The sequence below is a fragment of the Arachis duranensis genome, chromosome 2 (assembly GCF_000817695.3).
Source record: "Arachis duranensis cultivar V14167 chromosome 2, aradu.V14167.gnm2.J7QH, whole genome shotgun sequence".
Lineage (NCBI taxonomy): Eukaryota > Viridiplantae > Streptophyta > Magnoliopsida > Fabales > Fabaceae > Arachis > Arachis duranensis.
Window position 1 is genome coordinate 72,929,637 of NC_029773.3, and position 16,544 is coordinate 72,946,180.

General features: G+C 33.6%; 1 protein-coding gene across 1 annotated transcript; it reads right to left on the reverse strand.

The window, feature by feature from the left end:
* Positions 1–10,238: 10,238 nt before the first annotated feature.
* Positions 10,239–16,493, reverse strand: LOC107474901 (uncharacterized). The gene is made up of 8 exons (XM_021135559.2): positions 14,877–16,493; positions 14,504–14,594; positions 14,219–14,376; positions 13,897–13,948; positions 13,679–13,758; positions 13,266–13,359; positions 11,637–12,445; positions 10,239–10,394 (listed from the first exon to the last, which is right to left on the reverse strand). The coding sequence occupies exons 1-8, from the start codon at positions 16,479–16,481 to the stop codon at positions 10,239–10,241; spliced, it is 3,045 nt and encodes a 1,014-aa protein (XP_020991218.2). The 5' UTR covers positions 16,482–16,493.
* Positions 16,494–16,544: the final 51 nt, after the last annotated feature.

Below are 16,544 nucleotides of genomic sequence, written 5' to 3' on the forward strand. Positions count from 1 at the left end.
AACAAAGTTGGTAACACAAGATTATCAAATTGTCACCATTATTAGTCTAATAACCGATCATACCGGTTTAGAATTACAAGTTGTTAATATTTAGAAGCATTATATATTCTTCTCAAATTCTATTATCCTTCACCCCAACTCTGAAGAGTTAAACCCTAAAATGGTCATTGAGATTGACGTCGTGTACTAAAATCGTCTTTAAAATTTTAATTGTACCAATTACGTCCTTAAAATTGATAAAAGTGTATTATGTTAGTCCGTGACACATTTTTTATTATCTACAATGATGACATGGCTTGATAACGTGAGCTGTTAATGACACGTGTCACTTCATGGTTTGGCCACGTATAAAAGTATGATGATGTGGTGACCAGTGATACGTAGCATACTAATGTGGATGGTTGTGCCATGTGTCACAATGTTATTTGGCCACGTGTCCGTTTGTGCCACGTGTCACAACAGTATTCGTCTACATGTCGTTTATTATGTCATCATTGTAGATGCATCAAATTAGTCCATCATTTTGCATTAAGTGACTCATTTTAGTCTCTGAAATTGAATGTCGTACACCAAACTAGTTTCATCACTAGTTGTTTCTCCTTTTTTTTCCTATAAATTCAAAATTCTCAAAATTTTTTAATGCATTAATTTCAATTCTATTTTTTCACATGTTATTCAAATACAAGTGCTTTTATAAAATATTTTTTCTTTTGCGGATACCCTTAACCACCGTCTTGGACTTAAAGTGAAGCCATTTCAAGCGCCTTCATCTCCAGTCTAAAGAGGTCGGAGATGGTAGTGAGAGCGCTTGAAGTACTTTCAGTTTAGCCCATTTACACACAATGAAAACGTGTATTTCATAAGAATAAAAAAATGTTATTTTAATTATCGATTTCTTGGTAAAAACACGTGTTTTTTGATGAAAATTGTGTTTAATCAATCATATAATTCTTTTTTTTATAATAACATACTTCTATATTACAAAATTTACCAATGCTAATTTTTTTTAAGGCAAAGCTCAATACAAAAAGGTAGAGTAAACAGGATCATCCAACAAACAAAAAAATAAAAGTAAAAATAAAACTAAAGACTAAAAGTTAAGAACAGCCACACGAGACCGATCCCCAAGTCTTCTTCGGCAGCCATCAACAACAAAAAGGATTCACACAACTCCACTCATTAGTGCTAAGGAAGGTCATGTTGATAATTTCTTCAACGCCTTTGCTGGTATTCTGGAAGATCCTCCTATTTCTTTCCAGCCAAATGTTCCAAAGGATCGCATAGAAGCACCTCAATCGCTACCTTTGGTTCTCTTTACTCCGCGGTTCCTCTGTCCAGCTCAAAAAGTGCTCTTTCAGTGCACCCGGAAAAGACCATTGTCGGCCAAAAACTAAAATCTTAAAAATTTTTATGAAAGCACTTGTATTTAAACGATATATGAAAAAATAGAATTGAAACTAGTGCATCCAAGATATTGAGAATTTTAAATTAAAAAATGAGAAAAAACTGGTGAAAGGACTAGTTTGATGCACAACATTTAATTTCAAGGACTAAAATGAGTCACTTAATACAAAGTGAGGGACTAATTTGGTACATCTACAATGATGACATAATGGGTGACACGTGGATAAATATTATTGCGACATGTGGTCAAATAGCATTATGATACGTAGTACAACCATCTACATCAGCATGTCACGTGTCACTGGTCACCACATCATCATATTTTTATACGTGGCCAATCTATGAAGTGACAAGTGTCACTAACAGCCCACGTCATCAAGCCATATCATCACGTCGTTAATGAAAAATGGGTCAGAGATTAACATGGTGCACTTTTGTCAATCTCAAGGACATAATTGGTGCAATTGGATTCTCAAGGACAATTTTAGTGCACGACGTCAATCTCAGAGACCATTTTAGAGTTTAACTCCAACTCTGACACCCCACCATTTCCTTCTTCATGCTAATTTTTTTTCCTTGTCTTAATCCCTCTAATTTGTTGTCTTTTCATAAATTGATTAGCATCACGTTGAAAATTTCTTTATATCTTTTTATAGAATTTCAAACAGATAAGACTTTAGTCAAAATTTTTAAACAAATTTTAAAAACAAATACTATATCAAGTTATCAAGGTTGAATTCAGAAAAATTAACTAACAAATAAGAAAAACTTAGAATATTCTACATCTACCTGGCTAGAACGGCGATAGTCGAAAAAGAAAGAGAAAATAGAAGAGGCATAACTCTAAGGGAAGAGAAAAGCGGATAAGGCATGACGGAGGTGTTGGTGAGGCAGATGCAGAGGCCGCGAACGGCACCAAAAAACACCATCCTTAGGAGTACCTACCGGCATGATTGAGAAGCGTTGGAGACACTGTGGCGCACTTTGCTCTAGGGGATCATCTTCTATGCTGGCCTTGGTAGTACTGCCGGCGGCGGGGGTTGACGAGAGGGTTCTGCTTTCTTCTCAAGCACTTGAGGGTAGACGAGAAAAGGGGGTTGCTGACTGAAAATTAAAATAGGAGGCGGTTATGATTTTATTTTAACGTTTAATTATACTTAGGAATATTTTAGTAACTTCACACATTTTAATCTCTACTTTTATCTCAAACTAAACGGGACACTGAGACATAATTCAGTTCTGTATACTTTACACCAAATACAATACTAAGACTTATTTCAATTTCTATCTTTCAGTTTCAAGCTCTCCGTCTTTGTCTCTCAGTGTCAGTCTCTCTTCTAAATACTACTTTATTTATCATAATATTCCTTGTCTAGCTAAGTAACAGAAGTCTTTTTTACCTTTGTTTGAAATGAGTTATACATCACTGAGTCTTATCAACACAAGAACAAAAGTCAACAAAAAAACATTTTTATAAAAACTAAACTTATTCATAGCCTTTTTTCCAATAACATCTTTTTTTCCTTCTTTCTTTTCATTTTTTGGTTGCATACGACATATTTGTTAAACAAAGTGGGGACATAAATTTAGGAATAATACACTCCAACATCTAATTTCAAAAAAGGAAAACATATTCCATTATATTCGTTAAATTAATCAGACGGCCAAGACTGATGATTAATTTTTTCAAAGAATTATTTACTTATATTCTTCTTATATTCACTAATATAATATCTTTTAAAAAAATTATAATCTCAATATATGAAAAATTATATGTAATTTGTCTTTATATGAAGTAGATAAATAAAATTCATTAGATAATTTGACAAATTTAACTAAATTATTATTTACTATTTTTAACTTGCAACTTTAGAATTACATACAATTTTCTACCAATCTCAATATTATTAACTATGATAAAATCCTTACAATAGTAAGAGTAACAACAACATCATTAACAACCGTACAACACCACTTCCTACAAAATAACAACAGTTACTAATTTAATTAATTTTCTTTTTTCTTCATTAAAAATGGGAATGAATTCCCATGACAGTCTTAGAGATTCACGAGATTACTCAATATGGTTTTCGAGGTTTTAATTTCACTATAATGATTCCCTAGATTAAACTTCGGGCACCATAATAGTTCCTGAACATCTTTTTTATGATGACTCAACTTTTTCAGTACTGATGTGACTACAGTGCTACGTTGGCGCCAGCAACTACTAACTTAGTTGTTCAGATTGCAATTTGGATCCAATTTGGTCCCCACCTCTATATTAACTCTAACCCTTTGTACTCCCTCCCAAAGCTTTTGAATGGTAACTTCTGGTGCTTCTCACTCTGTCACGGTCACATTCATCATAATTAATAAGAACTCTCAGCACTACACTACACACTCTCTTTCTCTTTTTCATTGATTTATTGTTTCTACTTCCAAATCTCTATGAGAGTGAGACATTCCATTCCTCTTTGTCCTTTCTAATTCTATCCTAAATCGGCAGTTCTCCACATCCAGGTCAGTTTTGCGATGATCACTGTCTCTGGCTGGACACTGATCAGGCGTCCAGCTTCCACGTGGCCAACACCACCTTCGGCGCCAACAAATGGGTCGACGATTTGGGAAGAGGAGGAAATGTACTGGCCAACAACTTCTTGAGAATGAGCATAGTCCAAATCATGATCATAACAATGAATCATCACCTTATTGCAGGAATTTAAAAAAAATATCTTCATTGTAAACGATAATGGCAAAATCCACATAGATGATCAAATTCAATCTTTTGATATAAGTGAGATTGTCGCAAAAAAAATCTCCAGAATCCTAACCCTAGAGTGGCGCCATTGATGAAGAAAAGTAGAAGAGGAAGAGAGAAGTAGAAGTGATGAATACGGATGAGTGATTGTGTTTGAATACAAACCGTTCTTGAGCCCATGTTTACCACCAGACCACGTCATTTTGCTCCCTAATAGGCGCCAAACCAAAATGGTGTCGTTTTGGCAAGCTCTAGCGTGGCACACGATAACTATATCAACACTGAAACAATTGAGTCATTACCTGAAAGATGTTCAAGGATCAATATGGTGGTCAAAACTCAATCTGAGGGACCATTATAGTGAAACTGAAACTTTGAAGATCAGATTAGATAATTTCATAAATCTTAAGAACGATATAAAAATTTACTATTAAAAATAGTGCCCAAATATTCTCCCCTATAAATGAGAGTGATTTATCAAAGATCACAAAAAATTTTATCTAACACTGGCATAGCAAACACTGAAAGTTATATATATTTTTGGCAAATTCATCTTTTTATACATTAATTTTACATTAATTTTTATATCATAAATAATAAATAAAAATTTAAAATATTTTTTATTAAAAAAATTAAATTAAATTTTTTTTGTAATTTTATTTAAACAATTAATTAAAATAATCTAATAGTATAAACAAACCATAGGTTGGTAACGCAAGATTATCAAATTGTCACCATTATCAATCTAATAACGATCATACCGGTTTAGAATTACAAGTTGTTAATATTTAGAAGCATTATATATTCTTCTCAAATTCTATTATCCTTCACCCCTAACTCTGAAGAGTTAAACCTTAAAATAGTCATTGAGATTGACGTCGTACACTAAAATTATTTTTGAGATTTTAATTACATTAATTACGTCTCTGAAATTGACAAAAATGCATTATGTTAGTCCTTGACTCATTTTTTATTATCTACAATGATGACATGGCTTGATGACGTAGGCTGTTAGTGACACGTGTCTTTACATGGTTTGGCCACGTATAAAAGTATGATGATGTGGTGACTAGTAACACATGTGGCATGCTAATGTGAATGGTTGTGCCATGTGTCACAATGCTATTTGGCCACGTGTCCGTTTGTGTCCCGTGTCGCAATAGTATTCGTCCACGTGTCGTCTATTATGTCATCATTGTAGATGACTAAATCCCCATTTTGGTCCCTGAGATTCATGTGATTACTCATTTTGGTCTCCGAAATTTAAAATTACCTATATTGGTCCTCTAGATTCAAGTTCGGGCACCAATGTGGTCTCTCGACTCTTTCTGGCAATGACTAGACAAACGGAATGTTAAGATGGCATCCTCCCTACCACGCTAGATGATGAGTAAATGACTTCGTTTACCCTTGGAACCTAAACAAGTCAGAAATATTGTCGCTTTGTATATGAAGGGAGATGAAACGATGGAGACCCAAAATAAAATATTCTTTTTCTTCTCTACCTCCACTATTCTTTATTTTTGACTTGTTTGGGCACCAAGAGTAAACGACGTCGTTTACTCATCATCCAGCGTGGCAGGGAGGGTGCCATCTTAGTACTCCGTTTGCCTAATCATCGCCGGAAAGAGTCGAGGGACCATATTGGTGCCCGAACTTAAATCTGAAGGACTAGTATAGGTAATTTTGAATTTCGGGGACCAAATTGAGTAATCGCGTGAATCTCAGGGGTCAAAATGAGAATTTAGTCCATTGTAGATGCACCAAATTAATCCATCACTTTGCATTAAGTGACTCATTTTAGTCTTTGAAATTGAATCTTGTACACCAAATTAGTTTCTTCACTAGTTGTTTCTCCTTTTTTTCTATAAATTCAAAATTCTTAATATCTTTGAATGCATTAATTTCAATTCTATTTTTTCACATGTTATTCAAATACAAGTGCTTTTATAAAATATTTTTTCTTTTGCAGATACCCTTAACCACCGTCTTGGACTTAAAGTGAAGCCATTTCAAGCGCCTTCACTACCATCTCTGACCTCTCCAGTCTAAAGAGGTCAGAGATGGTAGTGAGAGCGCTTGAAGTGCTTTCAATTTAGCCCATTTACACACAATGAAAAGGTGTATTTCATAAGAACAAAAAAATATTATTTTAATTATCGCTTTCTTGGTAAAAGTACATATTTTTTTATGAAAAATTGTGTTTAATCAATCATATAATTCTTTTTTTATAATAACATACTTTTATATTACAAAATTTACCAATGTTAACTTATTATAGAAAAAATTATATAATTAAAACTAAAATCTTAAAAATTTTTTGAAAGCACTTGTATTTAAACGATATATGAAAAAATAGAATTCAAATTAGTGCATCCAAGATATTACAAATTTTAAATTAAAAAAATGAGAAAAAACTGGTGAAAGGACTAGTTTTGTGCACAACATTTAATTTCAAAGACTAAAATGAGTCACATAATACAAAGTAAGGGACTAATTTGGTGCATCTATAATGATGACATAATGGGTGACACGTAGACGAATATTGTTGCGACACGTGGCACAAACAGACACGTGGCCAAATAGCATTATGATACGTGGTACAACCATCCACATTAGCATGTCACGTGTCACTGGTCACCACATCATCATATTTTTACACGTGGCCAAACTATGAAGTGACAAGTGTCACTAACAGCCCACGTCATCAAGCCACATCATCACGTCGTTAATGAAAAATGGGTAAGAAATTAACATGGTACACTTTTGAGACAATTGAATTGTCAGGAACAATTTTAGTGCACAACGTCAATCTAAGAGACTATTTTAAAGTTTTACTCCAACTCTGACACCCCATTATTTTCTTCTTCATGCTAATTTTTTTCCTTGTCTTAATCCCTCTAATTTGTTGTCTTTTCATGAATTGATTAGGATCACGTTGAAAATTTCTTTATAGTTTTTTATAAAATTTCAAACAGATAAGACTTAAGTCAAAATTTTTGAACAAATACTATATCAAGTTATCTAGTTGAATTCAGAAAAATTAACTAACAAATAAAAAAATCTAGAAGGTTATATACCTACCTGGCTAGAATGGCGATAATCGATAGAAAAGAGAGGATAGAAACAGCACCAAAAAACACTATCTTCGGGAGTACCTACCGGCATGATTAAGAAGTGTTGGAGACACTGTGGCGCACATTGCTCCAGGGAATCATCTTCTATGCTGGCCTTGGCAGTGCTGCCGGCAGCGGGGGTTGACGAGAGGGTTCTGCTTTCTTCTCAAGCGTTTGAGGATAGAGGAGAAAGGGGGTTGCTGGCTGAAAATTAAAATAGAAGGCGGTTATGATTTTATTTTAACGTTTAATTATACTTAGGGATATTTTAGTAACTTCACACATTTTAATCTCTATTTTTATCTCAAACTAAATGAGATACTGAGACATAACTGAATTCTATACATTTTATACTAAATACAATACTAAGACTTATTTTAATTTTTATCTTTCAGTCTCAAGCTCTCAGTCTTTATTTCTCAGTCTCGATCTCTTAATTTTAATCCTTCTTTCAAATACTACTTTATTTACCATAATATTCCTTGTCTAGCTAAGTAAGAGAAGTCTTTCTTACCTTTGTTTGAAATGAGTTATACATCACCGAGTCTTATCAACACAAAACAAAAGTCAACAAAAAAATATTTTTATAAAAATTAAATTTATTCATAGCCTTTTTTTCAGCAACATCTTTTTTTTTCTTTTTATTTCTTTTCTCTTTTAATCTTTTGGTTGCATACTACATATTTGTTGGACAAAGTGGAGACACAAATTTAGGAGTAATACACTCCAACATCTAATTTCAAGAAAGAAAAACATATTGCATTATATTCGTTAAATTAATCAGACGGCTAAGAATGATGATTAATTTTTTCAAAGAATTATTTACTTATATTCTTCTTATATTCACTAATATAACATCTTTAAAAAAAAGGAAAATTTCACTCCACTCTTCTATGAGATATTAAAATGACACTCCTCTTCTTTTTATTTTATAAATGTACATTCTTCTCTCTTTTAATTTTTAAAAAACCTCCTCACTAATCCATTTTAAATTTATTGTGTTAACTAATGTTAACTTTATCCATTTTTAAGAAAAAATAAATTATTTTAAAAAAATACCTATTAGCAAAAATTTTATTTTTTATCATTAAACTTTTCTTACCAAAATATCCTTTAATAAATTATTTTTTTATTGATTAAATTGTATTTTTACCAAAATATTTTTAAAAAAATTAACAATAAAATTAGTTTTTTCTAAGATACCTACCCTTCAATAATTTTTTAATTATTAAATTATGATTTTACCAAAATTTTGATTAACAATTATTTTTATATTTTACTATTATTTTTTTGATATCAGTATATATTATTTTAACATTAAATAAAAAAATTTTACCATCGTTAATATCTATAATGCATAGACACTGACACACAGATGTGGGACACGACACGACATGGAACACACGAACTCATGAATTTTTAAATTTTATAAGACATGGGGACATGGCATGTATATAAAATATAAAGTATTTTTTTAGATAAATTACAATGAATTTTTGATATTTTATTAGTATTAAAATATAAAATAATTTTTAAATTATTTTTAATATCTTCTTTTAACTATATAAAAGTATTTAAAATATTTTTTTTAATAAATAATAATATATATTATTTCAAAACTCATTCTAAGAATACATGTTAAGAATAAAATTGGACACGCTGACACGTAATGGTATTTAAGTGTGTTCAAGTGTGTCGAGAGAAAATTTTTTTATTTTTTATTAAGACATGGTTGGACACGACAGACACGCGTGTCGGACGAGTATCGATGAGTGTCGTGTCCGAAATGTGTCCAATACGCGAACATGACAACTCAATGAAGTGTTCGTGCTTCATAGGTTAATATGTATAATAATTAATATATACTGATAGAAAAAAATAATATAATTATTAAATTTTTTTAAAATATAATTTAATTAATAAAAGAATAATTTATTAAAGGCTATTTTGGTAAGCAAAATTTAATGATAAAAAGTAAAATTTTTTCTAATGTGTATTTTTTTAAAAATAATTTATTTTTTCTTGAAAATGGATAAAGTTAACATTAATTAACACAAAATACTTAAAATAGATTGAAGATGAGGTTTTTTAAAAGTTAGAAGGGAGGAAAATGTACATTTATAAAATAGAAGGGATGGGAGTGTCATTTTAGCATCTCGTAAGGGAAGGAATTGAAATTTTCTCAAAAATAAAATATAATCTCAATATATGAAAAATTATATGTAATTTGTCTTTATATGAAGTTGATAAATAAAATTCGTTAGATAATTTAAACTAAATTATTATTTACTATTTTTAACTAGCAACTTCACAAAAAGACATACATACAATTTTCTACCAATCTCAATATTATAAACTATGATAAAATCCTTACAATAGTAAGAGTAACCACAACATCATTAACAACAGTACAACACCACTTCCTACAAAATAACAACAATTACTAATTTAATTAATTTTCTTTTTTCTTCATAAAAATGGGAATGAATTTCCATGACGGTCTTAGAGATTCACAAGATTACTCAATTTAATTTTCGAGATTTCAATTTTACTATAGTGGTACCCTGGATTAAGCTTTGGGCACCATAATAGTTCCTGAACATCTTTCGATGATGACTCAGTTTTTTTAGTACTGATGTGACTACAGTGCTATGTTGGTTCCTGCAACTACTAACTTAGTTGTTCAGATTGCAATTTGGATCCAATTTGGTACCTACTTCTCTATTAACTCTAACCCTTTGTACTCCCTCCCAAAGCTTCTGAATGGTAACTTCTGATGCTTCTCACTCTGTCACTGTCACATTCAATATAATTAATAAGAACTCTCAGCACTACACTACATAATCTCTCTTTTTCTTTTTCATTATTTATTGTTTCTACTTCTAAATCTCTGTGAGAGTGAGACATTCCATTTTTCTTTGTCCTTTCTAATTCTATCCTAAATCGGCAGTTCTCCATATTCAGGTCAGTTTCACGGTGATCAGTGTCTCTAGCTGGACACCGATCAGGCGTCGAGCTTCCACGTGACCAACACCACCTTCGGCGCCAACAAATGGGTCGACGATTTGGAAGGAGGACGAAACGCACTGGGCAACAACTTCTTGAAAATGAGCATACTTCAAATGATGATTATAATAAACAATCATTACCTTATTGCAGTAATTTAAAAAAAATACCTTCATGGTAAACGATAATGGCGAAATTCACACAGATGATCAAATTGAATCTTTTGATATAAGTGAGGTTGTCGCAAAAAAAAATCTCCAGAATCCTAACCCTAGAACAGCGTCATTGATGAAGAAAAATAGAAGAAGAGGAAGAAGAGAAGTGGAAGTGATGAAAACGGATGAGTGATTGTGTTTGAATACAAACCGTTTTTGAACTTATGTTTACCACCAGACGACGTCATTTTGCTCCTTAATAGGCGCCAAACCAAAACGGTATTGTTTTGGCAAGCTTCAGCATGACACACGATAACCATATCAATATTGGTACAATTGAGTCATTAACTAAAAGATACTCATAAATCACTATGGTGGTCAAAACTCAATTTGAAGGACCATTATAGTGAAACTGAAATTTCGAAGATCAAATTAGATAATTTCACAAATCTTAAGAATTATACGAAAATTTACTCTTAAAAATGCTGTTCAAATATTCTCCAGTATAAATGAGAGTGACACACGATAACCATATCAACATTGAAACAATTGAGTCATTATCTAAAAGATATTCAGAAATCACTATAGTGGTCAAAACTCAATTTAAAGAACCATTATAGTGAAATTGAAATTTCGAAGATCAAATTAGATAATTACATAAATCTTAAGAACTATACAAAAATTTATTCTTAAAAATGGTGTTCAAATATTCTCCAAATATATATGAGAGTGATTTATCAAAAACCACACAAAATTTTATTTAACACTGACATAGCAAACACTGAAAGTTCTATATATCTTTGGCAAATTCATCTTCTTCTAACAAACTTTTGACTAATAAATCACTTTTATGTGGCTTACTTATACAAGATATTCGATAATACATCATGTAACAATAATAATGCTATTTGAGGCTATAAATTAAAAAAAAATAACAGAGAAAATCAAAATGCTCAATGTAATATGCTAATCTTTCAGTTTCTTTTGTAACTGTTCTATAACTAACTATACAACAACATCATCAAGTCCTTGTCAAGCAGAAGTATACATGTATCAAAACTGCTACAATATATTCCAATCTCACAATGAAGATTCTGATTCCCATAATTCTTGCAATTAGAACTTCCATTAGCCCTTTCCATAGCTTCGTTTCGGTATGCAATTCGTTACAATTTTTGTTAGTAAATTAAAGGTTACCTTTCTACGGAGAATTCCGTCTTCTGTAGAGAAGATTTTGATTCTTTGTTTTATCATTTTGTATAATCCACCTCGGCTCATCTTGCGAGGTAGCCCGAAATTCTGATAACAACGGATTTCGCCTCCAATTCCAGCTGTCACGATCACCGAGCCCCACGCCGAAGGATAAATTAGAGAGGAATCATGGCTACCTTCAGAGAAAGATGATGACCCAAATGAAGCTGAAGAAAAACCATATCTAGCTGAGGACGAACTTGAACTCGAACTAAACGAATCGCCAATCCCTGAATTCGATCGTGAGATGGCTTCAGGATTATCATCTTCTTCATGAGTAACGTGATGACCATTAGTCTTCTTTGAAAAATGCCGCAACATTCTTCTAGAATCTGAATGCGAAAGTGCGGCATGGTCTTCGACCGAAGAATTCGAAGCACTATCTACTGCGGCTTGCTTGTTTTTCTTCTTGGGAAGTGGTGGAAGGAGGAATCTTCTAGCGTTAGTAGTATCATCTACTACATTATTAGACGAGGACACCGAAAAACGTTTCGAAATCCGTTTCGAAGTCTGCAATTTCACTGGTGGAGGATCACCCCTGATCATGCAAGGCCATGCCACTGCAATTAAAACATCTTTGCATTGGAAGTTCTCATGAGCCCTTGTAACCACTATGTTTCTACCTTTTCCGGTGCCTCCACTTTTCTGCTCTTCGTTCTTCCATATAAACACTTGTGAATCATCACTTGCACTTATGATGAATTTTCCATTTGCACTGAATGAAGCTGCGATTTGGCTGTCTGCATTTTTAAAACCTGTAAACCAATTCAACACTATCAAATTACATAACCTGTCAAAGGACCATGATAAGATGAATAGAAATTACTTTTGAAATTCGCTTAAAATTATTCAGTAGTATAAAGGTAAAAAAGGATAAAATACCCCATGTAGGTTAAGTCCTATTTTCGTCTATATCCTTTAAAGCGTTTTATTTTTATTTCAAACATTTTATTTTGTATTATTTCAGTCTTTTAGTCACAATTAATTTTTTCTTCTGCAAGTACTTTATTTTCCCTTTATTGTTATATTTTTTTCTTATTATTCTATTATTTTCGTTCTCAACTTACTGAACAACGACTATAATTATAATTTTTGTTGTTATCTTAAAGAAAATTATAATAAAAAAATAATATTTTAAAAAAATTGAACAAAAAAATTAAAATAAAACAAAATAAAATATTTAGTATAAAATACAACATTTTAAATAATAAAAACAAAATTATGATTTAGTCCAAATATTAGGTACTAAAACAGCAATTTATTCATATAAAAAATATGCAAGTGAATTCCATTTATATATTGGCAACTATTCCAATGAAGATAATAAAAACATCTTCTCATGATTTTTATTTAAAAAGTGACTTATTTGTTTAGTAATATTTTAAATAAAGATAACACTTTTACTTCAAATAAAAATCAAGTCATCCAACGATTAAAATAAAATATCTTCACATGATGACAATCATGAAATCTTCCTTAAAATAGCCACCTTATATATTTTATATACTCCCACACAAACACACGTATCTACACTGGGGAAAAGAATATTGTTCGAATATATGAAGTAATGCTTACCCTTAAACTTCTGAACAACCTCTGAACCTTCAACAATTCTTGCCCTGGCATCCGCTGAAGTAACAAGTACTTGTGATGGATTTCCTGGGGCAAACTATAAAGATACATACACCCAATAAATTTTCTTTAAAAAATGTGTTTGTCGACATAATAGTTTTTTTAAAGATGAATAATTATTACACTCTTTTCAAAAGATTGGTTTCACTTAATAAAGTTACCCAAAATGAGGATTATTTTGTTAACCAACTCAAAAACTATAATAAAGTGTTAATATATTTCAAAACCACGGGGTAGTTATGAATTTTTAAAGGGTCTTTGTCAGAAAACTCACATTAATGTTTGAGAGTTGAAATGGTGATTTATTCTTTCTTACACCAAGCAACTTGGAATGGCATGGAAACTGAGGCAATTACCTGAAAACCCGTGACTTTTCTGAGATGAGATTTCTTCTTGCGTCGAATCTCCACCGTGCCTGTTTGACTTAATTTGCAATCTAATTCAGCAAATAGATATGGAAATTAGCAGCTTATTTCAAAGAGATGAAGTTACCCAAATTAGATAACAAGAAACCATTCTGGTTACATCAAAATATAATTCATTTGAGAAAAGAAGGAAAGACTTGGGGTACTACCTGCAACACTATAGGTACGACAACTCCCTTTCATTGTGCCCACTAAAACACCCTACAAGAACAAATCATATATAGAATTGTGAATTGTTCATTCTAATAACATTTTGTCTTGATGACAATATGGAAGAGATAAGGTGTTGTAACCATATAAGCTAGGTGATTATTGGAGACTAGAGTCTTGGTATTGGGTGTTGAGTTAGCATTAATTTTGAAAAGCTAAGTACAACTAGGTAAAAATACGAGGCTGTAACTTAAAATATCTCTCCCCTTTTTGGCGGAGACTTTGAAACAATTATAAATAAAAAAGAGGAAGAATACCTACTTGACCATCAGGTGTGTATGCAATTGCAGTAACCATTTCATGGATATCAGTCCAATCCACGACATGACGTTCCTGTATGTCCCATATTCTAACCTTCCCGTCGAGGCAGCCACTTATGAAATAATCCTCGTCTATAGGATTGAACTGTATGCACGTTACTGCAACATGCAATCACACATCAAAGGAAGAAAAGAATTAAATTAACCAAAATCATAGGTTGTAAATTATCTTAGGAGAGGTCAACAATGAACATTGAAATTACGTACCAAAGTTGAAATATCTTACCGTAGTCATTATGAGGAAACACCTTTAAGCAACTCTTAGTTTCCAGGTCCCACAACCTCACTGTTTTATCCATTGACGATGACAGAAGAAGCTGCAATAAAAAATGAAATTCCATAATGGAGAAGAAATATGTACACTAAAATGCTAGTAGTATTCAAAACAAAACGATACAAACCAAGACTAACTTATAACTAAACAAATTACAAATCAAACAAAATATAATCTAAACGAACTAATCAAACAACATGCTAGTAGTATTATGTAGTTTGTAATAGTAAGCAATATGCTAATTTTTTGTGATTAAAATTACAAAAGTAAACTATACTAACTTGAATGCTTGTTTTATTGTTTATTTGAAAGAAGATAATCTTACCTCAGACTTAGACCATGCCAAATCCAAAACTTCATCCAAATGACCGTGAAAGGAGCAATACGGTTCCTCCAAAAGGGTGAAAACAGTTTCGGACATATGAACGTATTCCGGAACTTTATCCCTCTTACTTCCAAACAAGCCCTTCTTCTTCTCACTAGACAGGGGCGCCGACGCAATCATAACGCTCCCTTCTTCCGACACCGAATTAGAATTAGAGAATCCCATACAGTCACGCTCAATGACTTCCCAAACATGAACCACCTTGTCCTCGCCAGCACTCGCCAAAAACCTCCCATCTAAATTAAACTTAATTTTCCAAATTAGTCCCTCATGAGCTTGGAACTCCTGGCACAAATGCAGAGCAGAAAACTCCTTGTAAGACTTACCACTCTGCTTCACCCGAACCCATCTACTCATGGTTGGTTTTGCTTCCCAAACCACTTCCTGGTGAAGGTGCGCCGGACAATCTCTTTCTCTTTCGCGAATGATCCCGCTGGCTACCCCTTTTATGTTCCTTAAGAATGATCCTCTCCTGCTCTTGCTCTTGCTCATGCTTATGCTCATCCTCAGGCTCCTAGACATCGAAGGGCTCGAGTCGAGAGCCCCCGAGTATTCTTCATCGTTTTCAAATTTCGCTCGCCTCATTAGCTTATTAACCACCCTTGAGTGTCCCACGGTTTTCTCGAACTCTTCCATGGTTAGCTTCCTTCCTGTCTGCAAGTCACTCAACCTATTCCACGCGCCATTTTCGCCACATTCATTCACGATAAATTCGTTCCCCGTGTCCAAATTCTTGATCAAGAAGAAAGGCGCTACATCCGAATTCACCGCGGGTGCAGAAACATTCTGGTCGTGCGCCTCCGGTTCCTCTGCCTCCTTGCCGTCTTTCACCACCGCCCTAGCATGAGTAATAACATTGCCGCGTGGCACAGGTATCTCCGTCGCAGTCCTCGTGAGGCGCTGCTTCGAGACATTCCCAATCATCTCCTCTTTTCTTTTATTCTCCATTGAAAACGATGCAATATCGCCCTCGGACCGTGACCGAACGAAAACAACGGAAACAGAGGATTGCTCTGTTTTTTGCTCTGCCAAAACAGAAGAACCAGAAGAACCGGTAGTAGTACGAATTATAATACCTCTATCATCACCCTTGCCGCCGCCGCCGCCGCCGCCGTGATCCAATGTTGTCCTCTCCGGTGAAATCGGCACACGATATTGATTGTTGCCTTTCTCAAACCTCCTGGAAACTCCATGGCCAAGCTTCGTGCTCTGTAGCTTCAAGAACTCCATGTTTTCGTCGAGTCCCATTCCGAGAAGCAACCGCTTCCGCCGCTCGCTAATTGAATCGGGAGAACCCATCCATATTCCATAATCGGCGAAGGAGTCGCTGGTAGAAACGGAAAGTCTCGGAGGAGTTCGCATGCTTGATGCTCTGTTTCTGAAGGCGGGAACAGAGGAAACCGCAGACGAGAAGGAGATTCTTGCATCGTCGAAATCGCCGTCGTCGTCCTCGGAAGCGGAAACGAAGTCGAGAGGAACAGCGCAGGAAAGGCGGTCGGAGGGATCAAAGAATCGGTCGTCGTCGTCCTCAACGTCCAAATCCATTATTGGCGATTTCCTCCGGCGGTCCATGGCGGCGCATCGGCGGTGAGAGGAGTCGTCGGTCCA